Raw genomic sequence first — 17,580 nt, 5'->3', positions numbered from 1 at the left:
ATATTCTGTTTAATGACCTCCCAACATGTTTGAAAGAAACCCAAAGAAAACTCATCAAGACCCAGGGCCCTATCAGCATTTAGTGTTTTAACCACCTCAAATACCTCTATCTCCTCAAATTCTCTTTCCAACCAAGAGCCCTCCTCTTCACCAAATACAGTTCACTTCTATTTGGAGCGGCTAGTTCACTTCTATTTAGAGTGGCTTTGTTACTATTGAAATACTTGGGTGTCCCTTTGGTTGTTCCATACAAGTCCACTTCTATTTCGAGTGGCATTATTGAAAAAATGGAAAGGAAGTTGGCTGGTTGGAAGAGTCTATATTTATCAAAGGGAGGTAGGTTTACCCTGACCAAAAGTACTTAGGAGTTGGAGTGTGGAAACATTTAGGAGGGGGTGGGAGTTTTTTCAAAATTCGTAAGATATGAAGTGGGAGATGGAGTTAAGATTAGGTTCTGGCATAATATATGGTGTGGAGATCAACCACTGAAGGAATTCTTTTTGGAGTTGTTTACTAGTGCTTGTTGTAAGGAGGCGTGGGTTGCATGTTGTTAGGTTTATTTTATTCTTATTCAATGATTAAAACATTTGTTTGTAATTTCACATTCATTCTCCAAGTGTTGGGGTGAAGATTGGATGTTTAATAGAGCTCTTTGCCTTCCCCATTGGATGGGGCGTCAGAGCGGGGCATGTAACAGGATTGACAGAAGTGCTGCTCTTGGTCAACCTCGTTGGATGGGCGTTAGAACGGGGGAAGGATCCTCTCCATTTCATTTGAAATGGAGGGGATCCATTTAGTTGTTTTAAGAGGGCATTTTTGTCCAAATGAAAAATAGGGAGCCCAAAAATGACAAAATTGCCCCCTAAAAACAGCTAGCTTGTTCCTCTCAATTTCAAATGAAATGGAGAGGATCTGGAAGCGCCAAAACGGGCTTGTAACGAGACTCAAGAAATTGCTCTCGGCCTACGCGTTGGATGGCACGCTAGAATGGGCTTCTAATGGGACTTAGGGAATTGCTCTCGACCTACGCGTAGGATGGCACGTCTGGACGGGCTCGTAATGGGACTTACAGAATTGCTCTCTGCCTATGCATTAGACAACACGTTCGGGCATGTGATGGGACTTAGGGAAAAGCTCTCGGCCTACCCGTTGGATGGCATATCAGAATGTGGACTTGACGGGACTCTGGTTTTGCTCTCTATCAACCCCGTTGAATGGGGCGTCAGAACATGGACATGACGGAAATGCAAAGATTTTACTCTTCATATCATGTCGTGACTCATTTTCCGTTAAGTCTTTTGTTCTTTCCGTCTTAACTCGAAATTAATCCTGTTTAGACGTGATGACATGACGTGAATGTGAAGATTTTACGCTTCATGTCATGACGTGACTCATTTTCCTTTAAGACATAATTCTAGATCTAAGATGTGCTTCTTTTGTTCTTTCCATCTTAACGCGAAATGAATCCTGTTTAGACGTGATGGCTAAAAATTTAGATCTATAAATACCCGTCGTGAGTTTAGAGCCTTTGTGTATACTGCTTGTGTATTTAGGGGGTGCGTTACACTTTTTTAATAAATTATAATTCATCAAAAAAAAAAAAAAAAAAAAAATGGACATGGTCTTATAATATTTCTCATTTTTCTAAATTTTCTGAATTTGTGCATTTTTGTGCTTCTTTTAATCTTTAATGGGGTTACCTCTTGTATGTGTGTACCAAGGTTGCGCTCCTCTGCGCTCATTAATGATATATGTTACTTATAAAAAAAAATTATTGTAAGGAGCCTGTTTAATTTTTCTTTTTCTTCCTTTTCTTAGAAGAATGCAAGGGGGTATTTTCTTCCTATATTCCTGGTTCTCTCTATGAGCTTAGATTGTCTCAAAACAGTATTTTCAATTTCTACATAACTCTCCTGCTATGCAATGAAAACCTAACATGCACCTCAGCCTTTTCCAACATGAGTTTTGAAAAGAATGTTTACATATATTCTAATATTTGTTCAAGGCTTTCTTTGTCAGTCAGATAGAGCATATATAGCATATATATTTAGCCATAATTAGTCTCTCTAGTTATGACACGTTTTTATATTATAGCTGTAGATATCTTGTAATTAGTAGGTTGATTTTAGTTGCCTTATTTGGTCTCCTAAATTGCTGTAATCGCTGATATTTAGCCTTGTAATTAGCAGGACAATTTCTAGATAATACGAGGAACCCTCACAATGAGAGGTATTTAGTACAATTGACATGATATCAGAGCTAAAATCATCTAAATTAGGGTTGTGATTCGAGTTTTTTGAGTTGGGTCGGGACTGAGCTGTTGGTCTCTTTGGCTGTCGGTAACTTCAGGGGAAGTTGTCGACAATTTTGGTGGGGGTTCTAAACTGCTACTCGGCAGTTTCTGATGAGGGTAGGGTAGCGGCAGTTTCTGTTGAGGGTAGAGAATTTCTTCTTACCAGAATTTCTTCTTAGTGGCTGTCGGCAGACTCTATGGAGGTTGTCGGTAGGTCCTGTGGCTGCTATTCCTTGCTAGAATAGTCTTGGAGTGTCTGTCAGCGATTTCTGGAGGATTTGGGGCTGTCGGCATGGTCGTTTTGGTTGCTGTTTGGGTTGGTGACTGGTAACTGTGGGCTCTTAAGGTTGCTGTGGGCTGTTAAGGTTGCTGTTTGGTGGGCTTTTGGTTGCTGTTTGGTGGGCTTGGGCTTGAGGTTCAACAAGTTTAGTTACTATTTGGTGGACTTGGGCTTGCTGTCCAACAGATCTGGTGGGCCTTTTACTCCTTTATCAGGTTTTATAATTTATGATTCTATTTTGGGTTTCATCATGTCTTCTAGGGAGTCTTTCGGGGTCCGTTTTACTGGAAAAAATTATTTTGTTTGGGAATTCTAGTTTCAATTGTTTGTTACGGGAAAAGAGTTGTGGGGCCATATTGACGGTAGTAATCCAGCTCCTACGGAGCCTAAGGAGTTGGCTAAATGGAAGGTCAAAGATGCATGTGTGATGTCCTAGATTTTAGGGTCTGTTGATCCTCGTATTGTGCTCAATCTGAGGCCCTATAAGACTGTGAAGACCATGTGGGAGTATTTGCTGAAGGTTTATCACCAGGATAATACCGCACGCCGTTTTCAGTTGGAATGTGAGATTGCTAGTTACACTCAAGGCAATCTCTCCATTCAGGAGTATTTTTTTGGTTTTAGAATTTGTGGGGAGAATTTTCTGATATGGTTTATGTGAAGGTACCTGCTGCATCTGTCTCTGCTGTTCAGGCTGTTCATGTGCAGAGCAAGAGATCAATTTCTGATGAAATTGCACCCTGAATTTGAGGTTACTTGCTCAAATTTAATAAACCAGGATCCTTCACCATCCTTGGATGTTTGTTTTGGAGAATTACTTCTTGAGGAGCAGCGTCTTCTCACACAGGCTACGTTCCAGCAAGATTCCAACCCGAATCCAGTAGCCTATGCAGCCTACGAGAAAGGGAAGGGTAAGGATATGTGCAAGGTCCAGTGTTTCAGTTGCAAGGAGTATGGTCATATTGCCGCCAACTATGCAAAGAAATCTTGCAACTACTGTAAGAAACAAGGTCACTTTATCAAAGAATGTCCCACTTGGCCTCAGAATTGTCAAGCCTATTAGGCTACATTGAACACCTTTTCTGCTCCAGAGATGTCCTTAGCTCCTTCTTCTGCAGTCGGATCATCTGCCCTTACTCCTGAATTGGTTCAGCAGATGATTATGTTAGGGCTTCAAAATAATGATTTTGTTGCATCCAATCAAATGACCAGATCAGGTAGCTAATGGGAATCATTTAGCTATTAATGAAGTAGGAGATCAATCCTTCATTCGAAGATGTTCATGTATCTCCTGGATTTTCTAAGTCTTATTTCAGTTGGCTAATTAGTTGAAAAAAATTGTGATGTCCATTTCTCTCGTGATGGTTGTCTTGTGTAGGATTAGATGTCGGGGAAGATACTTGCGAAGGGGCCTAAAGTTAACAGACTATTTCTACTACACTTTTCAATTCCTAGTTGTTTATCTTTGGCTTGTATGACAGTTAACACTCCGAATGAAGTATGGCACAAACGTTTGGGTCATCCAAACTCTGTTATTTTGTCTCATATGTTAAATTCTGGTTTGTTAGGCAATAAATAACAAATTTCTAAAAATTTGTCATTTGACTATTCTGTATGCAAACTTGGTAAGAGTAAGACTCTTTCGTTTTCTTCTTATGTTAGTTGTGTTGCAAAATGATTTGATATTGTGCATAGTGATGTATGGGGCATTTCTCCTGTAATTTCTCATGCTCGATATAAATATTTTGTGACATTCATAGATGATTTCAGTCGGTATACTTGGGTCTATTTTCTTCAGGCCAAATCTGAGGTCCTGTCTGTTTTTTAGACCTTTGTATCATATATTGAGAACCAATTTTCTACAGGTATTAAGATTTTGAGGTCTGATTCTGGTGGAAAAAACATGTCCCACGAGTTTCATGATTTCTTACACCACAAAGGAATTGTCTCTCAGTGCTCTTATCCTTATACTCTTCAACAAAATTGGGTGACAGAACGAAAGAACCGAGATCTCTTGGATGTTGTTCGCACTTTATTGCTTGAATCCTCTGTTCCTTCTAAATTCTGGGTTGATGCATTATCTACTGCAGTTTACTTAATTAATAGGCTGCCCTCTCAGGTCTTGAATTCTGATTCTTCTTATTATCGTTTGTATCATCAGCATCCTAGCTATCTTAATCTGCATACTTTTGGATGTGTTTGTTTTGTTCATTTACCTCCTCATGAACGTCTCAAACTCTCTGCTAAGTCTGTTAGATGTGCCTTTATGGGTTATAGTATTTCACACAAATGTTATGTTTGCTATGATTCTTGTTCTAACAAATTTCGTATATCTCGTAATGCTGCTTTCTTTGAGAATCAATGTTTCTTTTCTACACATGTTGAGTCATTCCTTGAGCTTAGTATTCTCCCTTGTTTTGATGAATTGACTCTTCTCCCAGAACGGTTCAAACCTGGAATTGTGTATACTCGACGTCTACCAACTTTGCCCCTTCCCGAGACTGACCCTTCATCCGAAACTGTTTCGACAACTTCTCTTGAGATTGACATGTCATTCAAGACAGGTCCGATCAATTCTCCCATGCCCCCTGAGCCTGGTCCTCGACGATCTACTTGAGTATCATGTCCTCCTGATCAGTATGGTTTTTCCCACACTTCTTTTAATGCTACTTTGTCTTCTATTTCCATCCCTACATGCTTTTCCAAGGCAGTTAAACATGAATGTTGGCGAAAAGCAATGGATGAGGAACTTCAGGCTCTCAAGGACAATCATACATGGGACGTGGTTCCTTGCCCCTCTAATTTTAAAGCCATCGGTTGTAAATGTGCTTACTCAATTAAGCTCTGCTCTGATGGGACTCTGGACCGGTATAATGCACGGTTATTTGCCCTTGGGAACATGCAAGAATATGGGGTGGACTATGAGGAGACATTTGCTCCGGTGGCGAAGATGACTATAGTGCGTACGGTTATTTCTATTGCCTCCTCCCAAGGTAGGCCACTTCACCAGATGGACGTCAAAAATGCTTTTCTTCATGGTGATCTCAAAGAGCATATTTACATGACTCCTCTTCTGGGTTTGTTTTCTTCTCCGTCATTCGCTGTGTGTAAGTTAAAGCGGTCTCTCTATGGCTTAAAACAAGCTCCCCGGGTATGGTTTGAAAAATTCAGGTCTACTCTGTGTTGCTTCTCCTTTGTCCAAAGCTACTATGACTCCTCTTTGTTTCTTTGCAAGACTCCGACTGGTCTCGTTCTTTTACTTGTGTATGTGGATGATATTGTCATTACTGGCATTGACTCCAACTTGATTGCCCACCTCAAGCAGAATCTTCAGGCTTCTTTTCATATGAAAGACCTTGGTCCTCTTACGTATTTTTTGGGGTTGGAAGTGCACACTGATTTTTCAGGTATATTCTTGAATCAATACAAAATATACCCAGGATTTGATTAGCCTGGCTGGTCTTCAGGATTCTTCTTCGGTGGATACTCCTATGGAGGTCAATGTTAAATATTGAAGTGAGGAGTGTGATCTTCTTTCTGATCCTACTGTGTTCCGATAGTTGATAGGTAGCTTGAACTATTTGACTATTACTCGGCCTGATATTTCCTTTGCTGTCCAGCAGGTTAGCCAATTTATGCAAACTCTATGCCATCTTCATTTAGCTGCTGTTCGCTGGATCATTCGATATCTTCAGGGGTCACCTAGCTATGGGTTGTTCTTTCCAATCGGCTCCTCTTCGCCTTGTTGCTTATAGTGATGCGGATTGGGCCGGATGTCTTGATACTCGGCGGTTTGTCACGGGTTGGTGCATGTATCTTGGTGATTCTTTGATCTCTTGGAAGAGTAAGAAACAAGCTTGTGTTTCTAAATCCTCTACTGAATCCGAATACCGGGCAATGTCTGCTTCTTGTTCTGAGATTGTCTGGCTTCGTGAGCTTCTGGCTGAGCTTGGTTTTTCTCAATCTGATTCTACTCCTCTTCATGTTGATAATATTAGTGCCATTCTAATCACTGCTAATCCTGTTTACCATGAGCGTACAAAGCATATTGAGGTAGACTGTCATTCTATTCGGGAAGCCTTGGACACTCGTGTTATATCTCTTCCTCATGTTTCTACTGATCACCAAATAGCTAACGTATTCACGAATGCCATGACACAACAGTGCCATCAGTTCCTTGTGGGCAAATTGATGCTTCTTGATCGACCAACATCAATTTGAGGGGGGATGTCAGTCATATGCTAAGAGCATTCCCAATAGAAGAGCCAAATTTTTATGCAAAATGGCTTCTCAAAATGTACTTTATCTAATTTGGCTAATGAATTTTTAAAAGTCTTCTACATCCGATTAGCTATATTTTTATCTATATCATTTAAATATTATTAAAAGTGAGAAAAGTTTTGGGAAAAAGAGAACATGTGAGAGAAAAAATAGGAAAAGTTTTGGGAAAAAGAGAATATGCGAGAGAAAAAGTAGGAAAAGATTTGGAAAAAAGAGAAACAGGTGTGAGAAACAATGAAAAATAAAATGGCTCCCTTGAAAAGTGTTGCTATATTTAGCTTTTTTTTTTTAGCTCTTCCAATCAAATATCTATTTTACATTTTCTTTTGACTAATTCAATGTAGGGAGTTTTTTAAACAGTTGAATAGCCATTTTAGATAAAAGTAACATTTGGTTCTTTCATTGGGAATGCTCTAAATATATAACATATATATTTAGCCATAATTAGTCTCTGTAGTTATGACATATTTTTGTATTATAGTTGTAGATATCTTGTAATTAGTAGGTTGATTTTAGTTGCCTCTTTGGTCTCCTAGATTGCTGTAATCGCTGAGATTCAGCCTTGTAATTAGCGGGACAATTTCTATATAATACGAGGGACCCTCACAATGAGAGGTATTCAGTGCAATTGACATTCTTGAGTTGAGTAACAAATGTTTTTAAAAAAAGCATGCAAGTTGGTGGTTGATTTGAATGCCTTGAAGCTTTACCTTGTAGGCTTATGCTTCAAAATGTGAGGTCTAGATATCTTATCTGATGCATGTTGGCAGCTGAGAATTGATGACTGCAAATGTTCCATATTGTACAACAAATAGGTGATGTCCTCGTGGGGGAGTACTAACAGCCCCTTGTTGCTGGGACCTAATACTCATGAAGCAATGCCTGGTTCAAAGGCAGCCCCCTAAGCCAGCAGAAGCAACAGTGACTCCACCCTATGACAGGTGTTTACGCCCAGGGTGTAGCCCTTGAGAGTTGCTGAAATCCTAGAAAGTTTGGCAGACATCGATAATATATCTCCCCACTTGGTGGGATAGAATTCCTTGACTGCCTTAAAAGGCAACTTTTGATCTTTCAGCTAGTTCAAGTAAAGTTTGGGAGTCAAGGAATTTGGTTTGTTTTTTGAGTAGGTGTTGAAGAGGGGCTGGTGAACTTTATCAATACTACTGTTTTCAACTATTCCTATCGCATGGTTGAGTAGATAACTTTGATAACGACTCTTATAAGATAGAGTAAAGCCTCTATGTATGTAGATTAGTTGGTATACATACTGCTAAATTTAATGAATGACGAATTAAGAAGCTTGTTCTGTATTTCGTATGGTGCCAATCGAAATAAAGGTTGTATTGTGGTTCGCCCTTGTTTGTGTTTGTTGAGAGCATAGACATAAAAGCCTGGAACTTTTTCAGTTACAACGTACATGGCGCTCTCAGCTCCATGTTTTCACTGAAATCTGGCAAAAAGAATAAGCAGTCATGTTCATGACACTAGGAGTGGTGCTTACAAGTAGAATTTTCAATTACATAACAATGTAGGGATTTAAAAAATTGAGTGGCCTTTTTAAAAAAATATGCAACTGTGCCAATGTAATGAAATCTGTCATCATTTTCTCCAAATCTTGTAAAAGCTTTGTTTTTTTCAGTTGCTGCAACTATGTGTTCCATGTCTTACAGGTTTCTTTCAATGAAAACGATAGATAGCTAGTGTCATTGGATGAGGTGGGTATAGTTTGTGATCTTGCAGTAGGCATGCTATGCTATTGAAGCAGCTGTTCTATCTGAAGAGTGAGAACATTAGGAACCCTCCTGTTTTTCGTAAAGGGGATTTTTTTGAATATAATCATGTTTGCGATGGAGAAAGTATCAAATTTGTTCTGCTGTGATCTGTGACATGAGTTGTATAGAAGTATTTCCAGAATCTTGCTATGATTTATGGAAATGTGTGACAGAGAGGTACGCTATATAAAGCAAGGAAAAGCGAATGCAAGGGCATGTTTCCTCTACTGTTCAGGTATTAGGGCATGTCATAGTTAGGCCTGCTTTCTGGGGTTCTTCATGTATATGTACTGCTGGGAGAACAAGAACAAGGGGGATAGTGATATTCTCGTGTAAATTTCCTCTTAAGCGTATTCTTCTCTCTTTAGCAATTGCTCTTAGGTACATATGCAGCTATTGCCACAATATCTTCTCCTAATTTTTTTTTTTTTTTGATAAATGCTTGCACGATAGCAGAATGCATTTGTGATATAATTGTATACATAGGTGTTTTTTTTTTTTTTGCCCTCTCATAGTAAACTGTACAACTCTAACTTTACTTTTTTTTTTTAATGGAAGATATTATAAAATTGTAAGTTCATCAGAGAACTACACGGCAATACTATCAAAACTACGCGAGGAAGGGATACATTTTGAGCCTGATAATGGTTCTGAGCTGCTTCCATTAACTGCTATTGAGGTATGTCTCTTTGTCTCTTTGCAGATATGGCTTCCTTGGTATTTTATTTGCTACAAAAATTGTAGTCCTTAAGAAAAAGGAAAATAATTAGCTATAATTTTTTTCTATTTTATCTTTATTTTTTTTGATAAGTAATATTGTATATATCAAAAAGAGCGCAATGCGTCTCGTCTCTAAGTGCATAGAGAGTATACATAGGAAAGCCCACATTAGCCCACAAAAAACCCCCCAAAAAACCCTAAAACCCAAAAGAAGCCTAAAGAGCCCTCAGCCAAAAACCCAAAACAACCCTAAACTCACAAGGCAAGCCTAAACCACCCTTCCTTTGACCCTACTAGAGCCACATCCTCTAGCCTCAAAATTAATGGAACATTCCAAATTTTTGAGCTCACTCTTGCTCTTAATATTTGGGGCAGAAACCCCCTTTTCACGGTGTTGATCCTCTTCAATGACTAAAAAAAGATTCAAAAAGCTTTTCTCGTCACCCTCAAAAGTCAATCCCATAGTGGGAGCGAGTTCCATCGCGCCGAGCACTACCTCAGAATAGCCTTCCATCCCCACAACTAGAGTATTTGCCAGGACCTCGGCCAACAACTTCTTGTTATTCAGTTGCTTACCTATTTTATTCTTCAACTCTCAAAGAATACCCCAACTGAGACTTGGAAACAGAAGAATAAATAGGTGCTCCACTCTTCGTCATTCCAGGATGAGAGAGGTGGAGTCTCATACCCAGCTCAGTCGCCCCTGAGGAAGAACTACCAGAAAACCCTTAGAAACTGTAAAACTGGCCTGTGATTGCTGTCGGAGGACCCATCTTTTGAGAAGAAGAAGAGTCTTCCTTAGCAACCAGGGTCAACGAGGACACTTACTTCACCTTAGGTGGAGAAGGAGCAACAGTTCTCGACCCAAAAACCCCCCGCCGGAGCATAGCTTTCGTCGAAGAAAGTTTCTGATTAGTCTTAAAGGAGGCTTCCTCCACCGTTGGAGAAACAGAACACCGGAGAAACAGAAGGGTCTGCACTCACCATGCTCTTAGAACTTGCCGGACACACCATCGCATTGGCAAGACCTTCTCTGAGTGCATCGGGGAAGCCATCGGAGACAACAAAAAACGGCGGAGCTAGCATTGACACCTCAACGATAGACCCCACGCTTCTGAGAAGATCACCTTGAACCACTGTAAACGCCATCACTGTTGATGCAGACTCTGGCGCTGCTGCAGGAGACTCTGGAACCACCATAGACACCTCCGATGACGAATCCCCGACACCTCGCGAATCCGGTTCCAACACCTCGCCCATCGGAGACACAGAAAACCCGTCGAACTTGGACATAGTAGGGCCCAAGCGGACCTCAGCCTCTGGACTCGCGGCCACCTTGGGCGAGGCCGCTGGGATCAAAACGACCTCTGGCTAGAAGGCCCCGCCCGGGAAGAAGTGGAGAGAGGCTTCAGTAGAAACTTGAGGGCTCGCTTGAAGCCCCTGCACCGGCAAGCTTGGGCATCCTTATGACCGCCGGAAAGCTTGGGCTTGCGGGAGGACCCAAGCCCTAAGCCCTTGAGGCCTTTCAAGAATTTTGAAAACAACCAGCCCATCTAACAACCAGCCCATCTAAAAGGCCTTCAAGCAGCCTGGCTAAAACCCGACCCAACTTAACATGGAAAAACCCAAACTGCTGCTTAACCCATTTAGTGATAGAAATGCCCTTCGTCATCTTCGTGGAGTCTGCCGCCAATAGAGAATAGGTCGCCAAAGATGGGATTGGAGCTCTCTTCTTCTTCGGCAGAACTTGATGAGCCCTAGATTTCGGCTTCTCCAGCTCAGAATAGTCCACCGCTGAGCGCGGCTCATTTCCACCGTCCCCCGGCTCAAGATATGCCGGCACCGGAAGCAAATCAAAGAGATGCGAGGACCGACATTTCAACCCATTGATTGCACCTTGGAGCGAGGTGCCGATCTTAGTGCCTCCGCAAAAGAGTGTCTAGGAGGGCATCCCTCTCCCAAAATGAACTTGGTTTGCTTCCCTGGCACATCAGAGGCCAAAGACCCAACCTTTCCTTCAAGAGGTGGCAACAACCGCCGCAACTCACTTGTGAACCGATGCCATCCCTGCCCACCACGGCCCTCTGGGTGCCAAATAACTCCTTTATGACCACCCTCAGCAAAGATGACCACCTCTAGGAACATTCCTGCCTTGTTATCGCCCCCATGAACCATTAAAACCTTCTCACCCCTCTCACGGTAAGACTTGGCGATGTCAGCCTTCAATTGACTCGCCGACTCCACTGTAACCACCAACCAGGAAGCGTATGGATGACTCACAAAGATGACCCCTATGAACCCCTTTCTCTTTTTCTCCGGTTGAAACTCTGGACACCCTTCCTTCACCGAAAGGCAGAAGGTTTTTGCTTCAATAGAGAAGCGCCTTTCCATAACAGACACACTGGACCCTAGCATGCAGCGCCTACACGCGCCACTGCTAGGGCTGAGGAAGAAAAGAAAAATGAAGAGAGAGAGAATGGAGTGTTTTAGGAACAGAGCAATTGACCCATGGACAATCTTCATTTTATCTTTATTATTTCTACACCCAGCATTTTTCTTTTTTCAAAAAGAGGCTGCAGTACATATCTTAAATATTTTGTTATGCAAGGACTTGTGTGTATGGATGACACCACAGTCACTATATTTTATGCCTCATGCTGTCATGTTGGATTGCACCCATCTCTCTCTCTCTCTCTCTCTGGTATCTGGTGACTGTGAACCATCATCTAAGAGTTGAAAGAAAAGAAGAATAATTGGAAGAAGAAGAAGAGTAAATACCGTCTTATTTCATTGATGCTTCTACCATACCATCATTGCATAAGTTTAAATAGAAGAGTAATACAATCTAATGTGGAAATATAATTATTGCTGATTACGATGTGAAATAAAGGGAATAAAATCAGATTAGAGAGAATCATATGATAACTTTCCTTCTTCAACACAAAATTGTTGTTACACTCTCCGACTTTTTAGAATCATTTCCCATTCTGAACTTTTTGACTGATCACTGCAGCCTGAAAGTAAAATTCTAATTTTACTGTTATGCACATAGCATGCTTCCCGTGGGAAAATTTGTGTGTTTATTTATTTATTTATTTTTGTGTGATGACTGTTCTAAATATCTCCTATAAACAGTAATGGATACAGTAACTTGTTGGGTTTTAGGTAGATGACGAGGCAATGGACTTGAACAAGGAGATTATGAGCAAGTTGCTTGAACTTGATGATGTTGATGCCGTTTATACAGACCAGCAGTGATTAAATTTACTTCTCAACAACTGAATCGAGGTATTTGTGCGGCTAGACAGTAGTTGCCACTTCTGCTTCGTCTATAAAACTACAACAATCCATGGATAAGATACCTTGTTCAGACGATGTGGCATTTTTGGGGACGAAGGGAATGGTTATGGAGGTGAGTTGACGCTTTTCTGCTTTTATATTTTCTACTTTTGCAAGGCCAGAATTTTTGTTACAGCTTGGTTATTGCATCTGGAAGAACTGTGAATACTAAAGATATATATATTTGTGAAGGACAATTCATAAGATTGTTTTCCTCCAATAATAGTACAAGGATTAGTTCTTGATGTCTATTAGCCAAGTGGGTCAATCCTAGAACAAATTGTCCCTAAATTTCAAAGGATTGTGCGTTTTAAAATCCATATGGGACCTCCTTGTGCATGCACACGCCAAACACTACTCAATCCTCCAAATAAATCGCTTTAAGAACTCTGCAAGGGTGGAGTTGCAGTCTCTGAGCAATGTTTGCGCCTTCTACATTTTGATTCTTGTCATAGTCATCGCTAGCTGCCTTTTTTTTTTTTTTTCTAATTATTTTTTGTATTCGTATGTAGTAGTTTCATTCAAGGTGCTTTTGTAGCTCCATGTTTTCAGAAATCTGGCACCAGTGCGTATAGTCGGATGAGCACATCAAAAGAGATGATTGAAGCAAATAAAGAAAAAGTGAGTTTGTGTTGTTTGAGTGGAACGTTAGGATTTTCTTTTGTAAGAACAGTATATTTCGGGTGATGGAGTCTCAAAGTCTTGAATTTGATCCGAGTTATGTACACTTCATAGAATAAATAAGGCTCGTGTTTGCTAAAGTTTTTTTTTTTTTTTTGGATGGGGGAGGGCTGAAGAAAACTGCACCGCTGTTTGCTATAGGTTTTGAAAAGTATGTTTTTGTCCCGTGTTTTGAAAAGGTCAAAATTTGAGGAGTGTTTTTGGTGAGAGTTATATTTGTGAAGTATTCTTTATAAGAAATTGTTTGAATAACTTTTTAGTGTTTCAAAAGAAAATAATTTAAGGAGTGTTTTCAAATGACAAAAAAAGAACAAAAGAAAAAAAAAATTGCAAAAGATGAAGAGTTAATTGCTTGGCTAACCCCTCTTTAGTGTGGCTATGTAGACTCTCTTCTGTTGAAGGAGGCTATGCAGCCACTCATTTTCTTCTGCTAGTGGTGGTTGTGTGACCACCTCATTTTTTCTGTTAGGAGTGGTTGTGTGGCCATCTCAATTTTCTTTAGATGACAGTGTGACCACTCTGTCTCTTCTATTAGAGTGCTTGTGTAGTCACATTTGCCTTGTTCGGTTGTTGCATGGGTGGCTGTTTGGCCACCTCTGTTATGACGGTAGTGCGACTATTCCCTCTTCTATTGTGAGTGGTTGTGTAGCCACATCTGTCTCGTTGGAGAGGCCAACTTTTTTTATTTTTTATTTTATAAGAAAATTGTTAAGTAACAAGTCAATTTTCACACCTAAAATAATAAATATACGTTTTCTCAAAATACTCAAATTTTATGTTTTATTTGTTTAGAAGTGTTTCATTTGACAATTAGTTTTTATAAAGTATGTTTTAGTGTTTGAAACCTTAAAAAAACAAAGCATTTTTAAAACTAAAGTCCAGGGAGCTCTGGCTTACATGGAGAAATTTAAACACTAATTAGAGTTGGTAGGAAGTTTTGGTTTGGAAGTAATTGATGTGATATAAAGTAAATAGAAGTTTTTAATTTTTTGTATGAAAAATTGAAAAAGTAGTGTTTTATAATGAGTTTTTTTATTTTTTATTTATTTTATTTTATTTGAATAGTAATAAAAAGTTATTGATGTGATATAAAAAGTAAGAATATTAGAGAGTTGAAAAAAAAAGTGGACTTTGAAAGGCCTTTGCCAAACATGGATTAAGTTTTTCCATACCTCAATGGTGATCCGGAGAAGGTATAACTTTATTACTTGTATTAACTCTACAACAGAAATGACATTGGTTTGCATTTGGCTTTCTTTTCTCAGAATCTCTTTTAACTCCTCTAACCTTGTTTGGACATTAAGTGATATTTCTGATTCTAAGAATGATTTGTTGCTTACGATTCTTGGTGAAAATGAAATCTATCATCCAAGTTACTGATTTAGGGAGTGATAAGGCACCCGGGGTCCTGATGGCATGTTAGGGTTCTCTTTTATAGAACTTACTAGGCTATTGTCAAACGAAGTGTGACTAATTTTATCCAATCCTTTTTTCGAAATGGTTATTTCCCCATATCCTTCATTGATACTCATCCCAAAGTCTCCCAATACAAACTCATAAGCCTCACCAATTTCATTTACAAAATCATTTGCAAGATTCTTGCAAACAGATTGAAACCCTTGCTTCATAATAGTATCTCTCCAAACCAGTCTGCCTTCCTTCAAGGAAGATCCATACACCACAATTCAATTTGAGCCCATGAGATCTAAATTTCAATGAAGAAAAAAAAAGGGAAATGGTGGGTTGATGGCTCTTAAAATAGTGAGGGTGTAACGCCTCTAAAACTGGCGTTGACCATTTTAGTAGAGTTACCGCAATTCCTCCAGTTTAGTTAACTGGTAACTAATTGAAGGGATCGCCCATCAAGCATACTCAGAGTAATTGTAATGGAAGGTAAAAATGATAGATCTAAGATATCTAAAATAAGTCACAAGGCATTCATGTACTATCATCAATCACAGACTGGGAGCTACTAATTGAAATACAGTTATTCTAATCAAACTTGGTATAAATACAATAGTCTCCAGACTTATTTCCTTTAAGGCTCATCTTAAAACAGATAAGCTGACAAGTAGCAAACACTACGTAAGTCTAAGACTTAGTAAGTAAACCTTACAGCCGAGTATGATATGAACTCTTGTTATAGGCATAAGTAAAAATGTATTTTGTTCTAGTAAGCAAGTGAGGTGTTGCCTATGTTATTACACAACAAAATATAGTAATTATGCTCATAAATACGCTTGCTCAGTTAGCTGACATATTGCACATTTTTAAGGAAAGCAGTCATAAGTATTTACTTACCTCATAGGCTCGCCCAAATCCTCTGACATTCCCAATTCCTGCTATAATGAACATGGTTTCTTGTTATTTGCAGTACCAGAGAACCGATTTAAATACGTAGAGCCCTAATCGAGAACAACTAGCTGGAAGGTCACAAAACCCTAATTTTACTCATTCTAAACATTGATTGAACGTTCTATCACATGATCGAACATTTGGACTTGAGGTTGAATGTTCAGTCAGAATGCAAGGCTCCTATTTTCAAATCAAAACGTAGCAAATCTCATCCTAGGCCTTTAATGGGTTCTTACAAACATACTAGGGCACATCATCACACAAGCTCAGGAAATCATGGAGAGGGTTAAAGCATTTAAAAACCCTTTTTTTCTTTTTAAGGAAAAAGAATAACACATGCTTAATCACGGTACCGTAAGACTTTGCAAGAAGTATGAAAAAACCCTACTACCAACATGAAAACCAACTTAGTATAGAGGGCTTACCTCAAGGAGGGCTAGGCAAGACTCAAATCTTCTTCTCTCTTCTCTAGGATTCCTCTTTGTAGGTTTAAGGTTAGTGGAAATGTGGTATATTGCCTTGGGTAATTACTAGCCTGTGGTTAGCCTAGTCGAAAGGTTAGCAAGGTTTCTCGGGTCATTAGAACCCGTTGGGAGGAGTTTTTGGGGTTTTTCGGTTCTAACCGAACATTCAATTGAAAGTACACCGAATGTTCGACCCTAAACCAAGAAATCTTTGGGTAAAATAGTACACCAAACATTCGATTGGGGACCACACCAAATGTTTGTTGACCAATTTTGACTCACTGGGTAATGCTCAAACGTATGCCTGCAACTCTAAAACACTGTGCAAATAGTACACCGAACGTTCGGCCATGGACCACCGAACGTTTGATGCTTTCAGGATTGTCACAACAGTGCCCTTAGCTTTTCCAATCCTATAAATATCCCCGCCCACGCCCTTCTAAGTCTCATTCTGTCCTTTGAGCCCTAAAGAAACTCTACTTGAGTGTTTGGTGAGTTGTGAGAGAAGAATGATGGCTTTCTTGGAGGTTCTTGATCTAGAAATGTAACTTTCTTGATTTAGCTTGTGTTTTACTTAGTTGTTACTATGGTTAAACATTTATTCCGTAGCTTAGTTGTAGTATTGAGCTTATGTTGGCATTTTAGGTTTTAATCTCAATTTAAGCATGAGTTAGCGTTTTGATATTTGATTACGTGTTTTGTTCTGCATAGAGATATTATTTTCGGCGAGTATGTTAAGAATCCTTTTTGTAGCCTTAGAACTTGTTTAGAAATGATTAGAAGCCTGTTTGGTTCGAGATGAGTTTTTTGCTCAGGAGAGAACATTCTCACCTTCTGGCTGAACGTTAAGCCCTAAGCCTGAACGTTCGCTGGCCAGGCAGAACCTCTATTTTGGGTAGTTTTGGAACAAGGATTCGTTGTAGCTCGGGCGTAAGACTAATGCGCCTTTTCACAAATTTTGAGAGTGTGAACACCTCGAAGAATACTTGAAGGAACAATATGGCCCGGGTGAGTACAAACTCACATGAATACTTGTCATTATTTTCTCGATTGCACGACTATTTTACATATACCAAACATGCATCCTTATAGCCCTCATGAAACACATTTTTGTTCTACTATGAACTATATTTTGTGAAAACATGTGTTGCTTAAACAAGATAATGAACATGGTGAAATTTGTAAAAGCATGTATGTAAAAGACGGATAAAATTAATTTCATCTTATGACATGGTACATCGGTACGTGTGAGATAATGGCATTGGGCTTACCATATATGTTAACTATATGGTCAAAAGTGTGTGTGTGATATTGGCCTTGGATCCAATGGTTGTTTCGTGACCGGCACAACTATGTTTGATTGGTAGGTTACTGCAGACGTACATCATTAGTAGC

The 17,580-nt window shown here is 39.6% G+C and overlaps 1 protein-coding gene across 6 annotated transcripts in view; it reads left to right on the top strand.

The window, feature by feature from the left end:
• Positions 1–17,580, top strand: part of LOC132189699 (probable transcriptional regulatory protein At2g25830) — a 56,636-nt gene that overhangs the window by 17,737 nt on the left and 21,319 nt on the right. Inside the window, exons 6-8 of one of the 6 annotated variants that reach the window (XR_009441060.1) lie at positions 9,185–9,305; positions 12,512–12,758; positions 13,201–13,564. Coding sequence is in view for 1 of the 6 variants with exons in the window: in XM_059604472.1 (XP_059460455.1) it covers positions 9,185–9,305; positions 12,512–12,604 (214 nt within the window). In the remaining 5 variants the exon portion in view is untranslated. Of the gene's footprint in view, positions 1–5,014; positions 6,627–9,184; positions 9,306–12,511; positions 12,931–13,197; positions 13,565–17,580 lie in introns of those variants that run through there. The other 5 variants (XR_009441056.1, XR_009441059.1, XR_009441057.1 and 2 more) reach the window with 5 other exon arrangements.

The sequence above is a fragment of the Corylus avellana genome, chromosome ca8 (genome assembly GCF_901000735.1).
Source record: "Corylus avellana chromosome ca8, CavTom2PMs-1.0".
Taxonomy (NCBI): Eukaryota; Viridiplantae; Streptophyta; class Magnoliopsida; order Fagales; family Betulaceae; genus Corylus; species Corylus avellana.
This window is presented reverse-complemented; position numbering and strand designations above follow the sequence as displayed.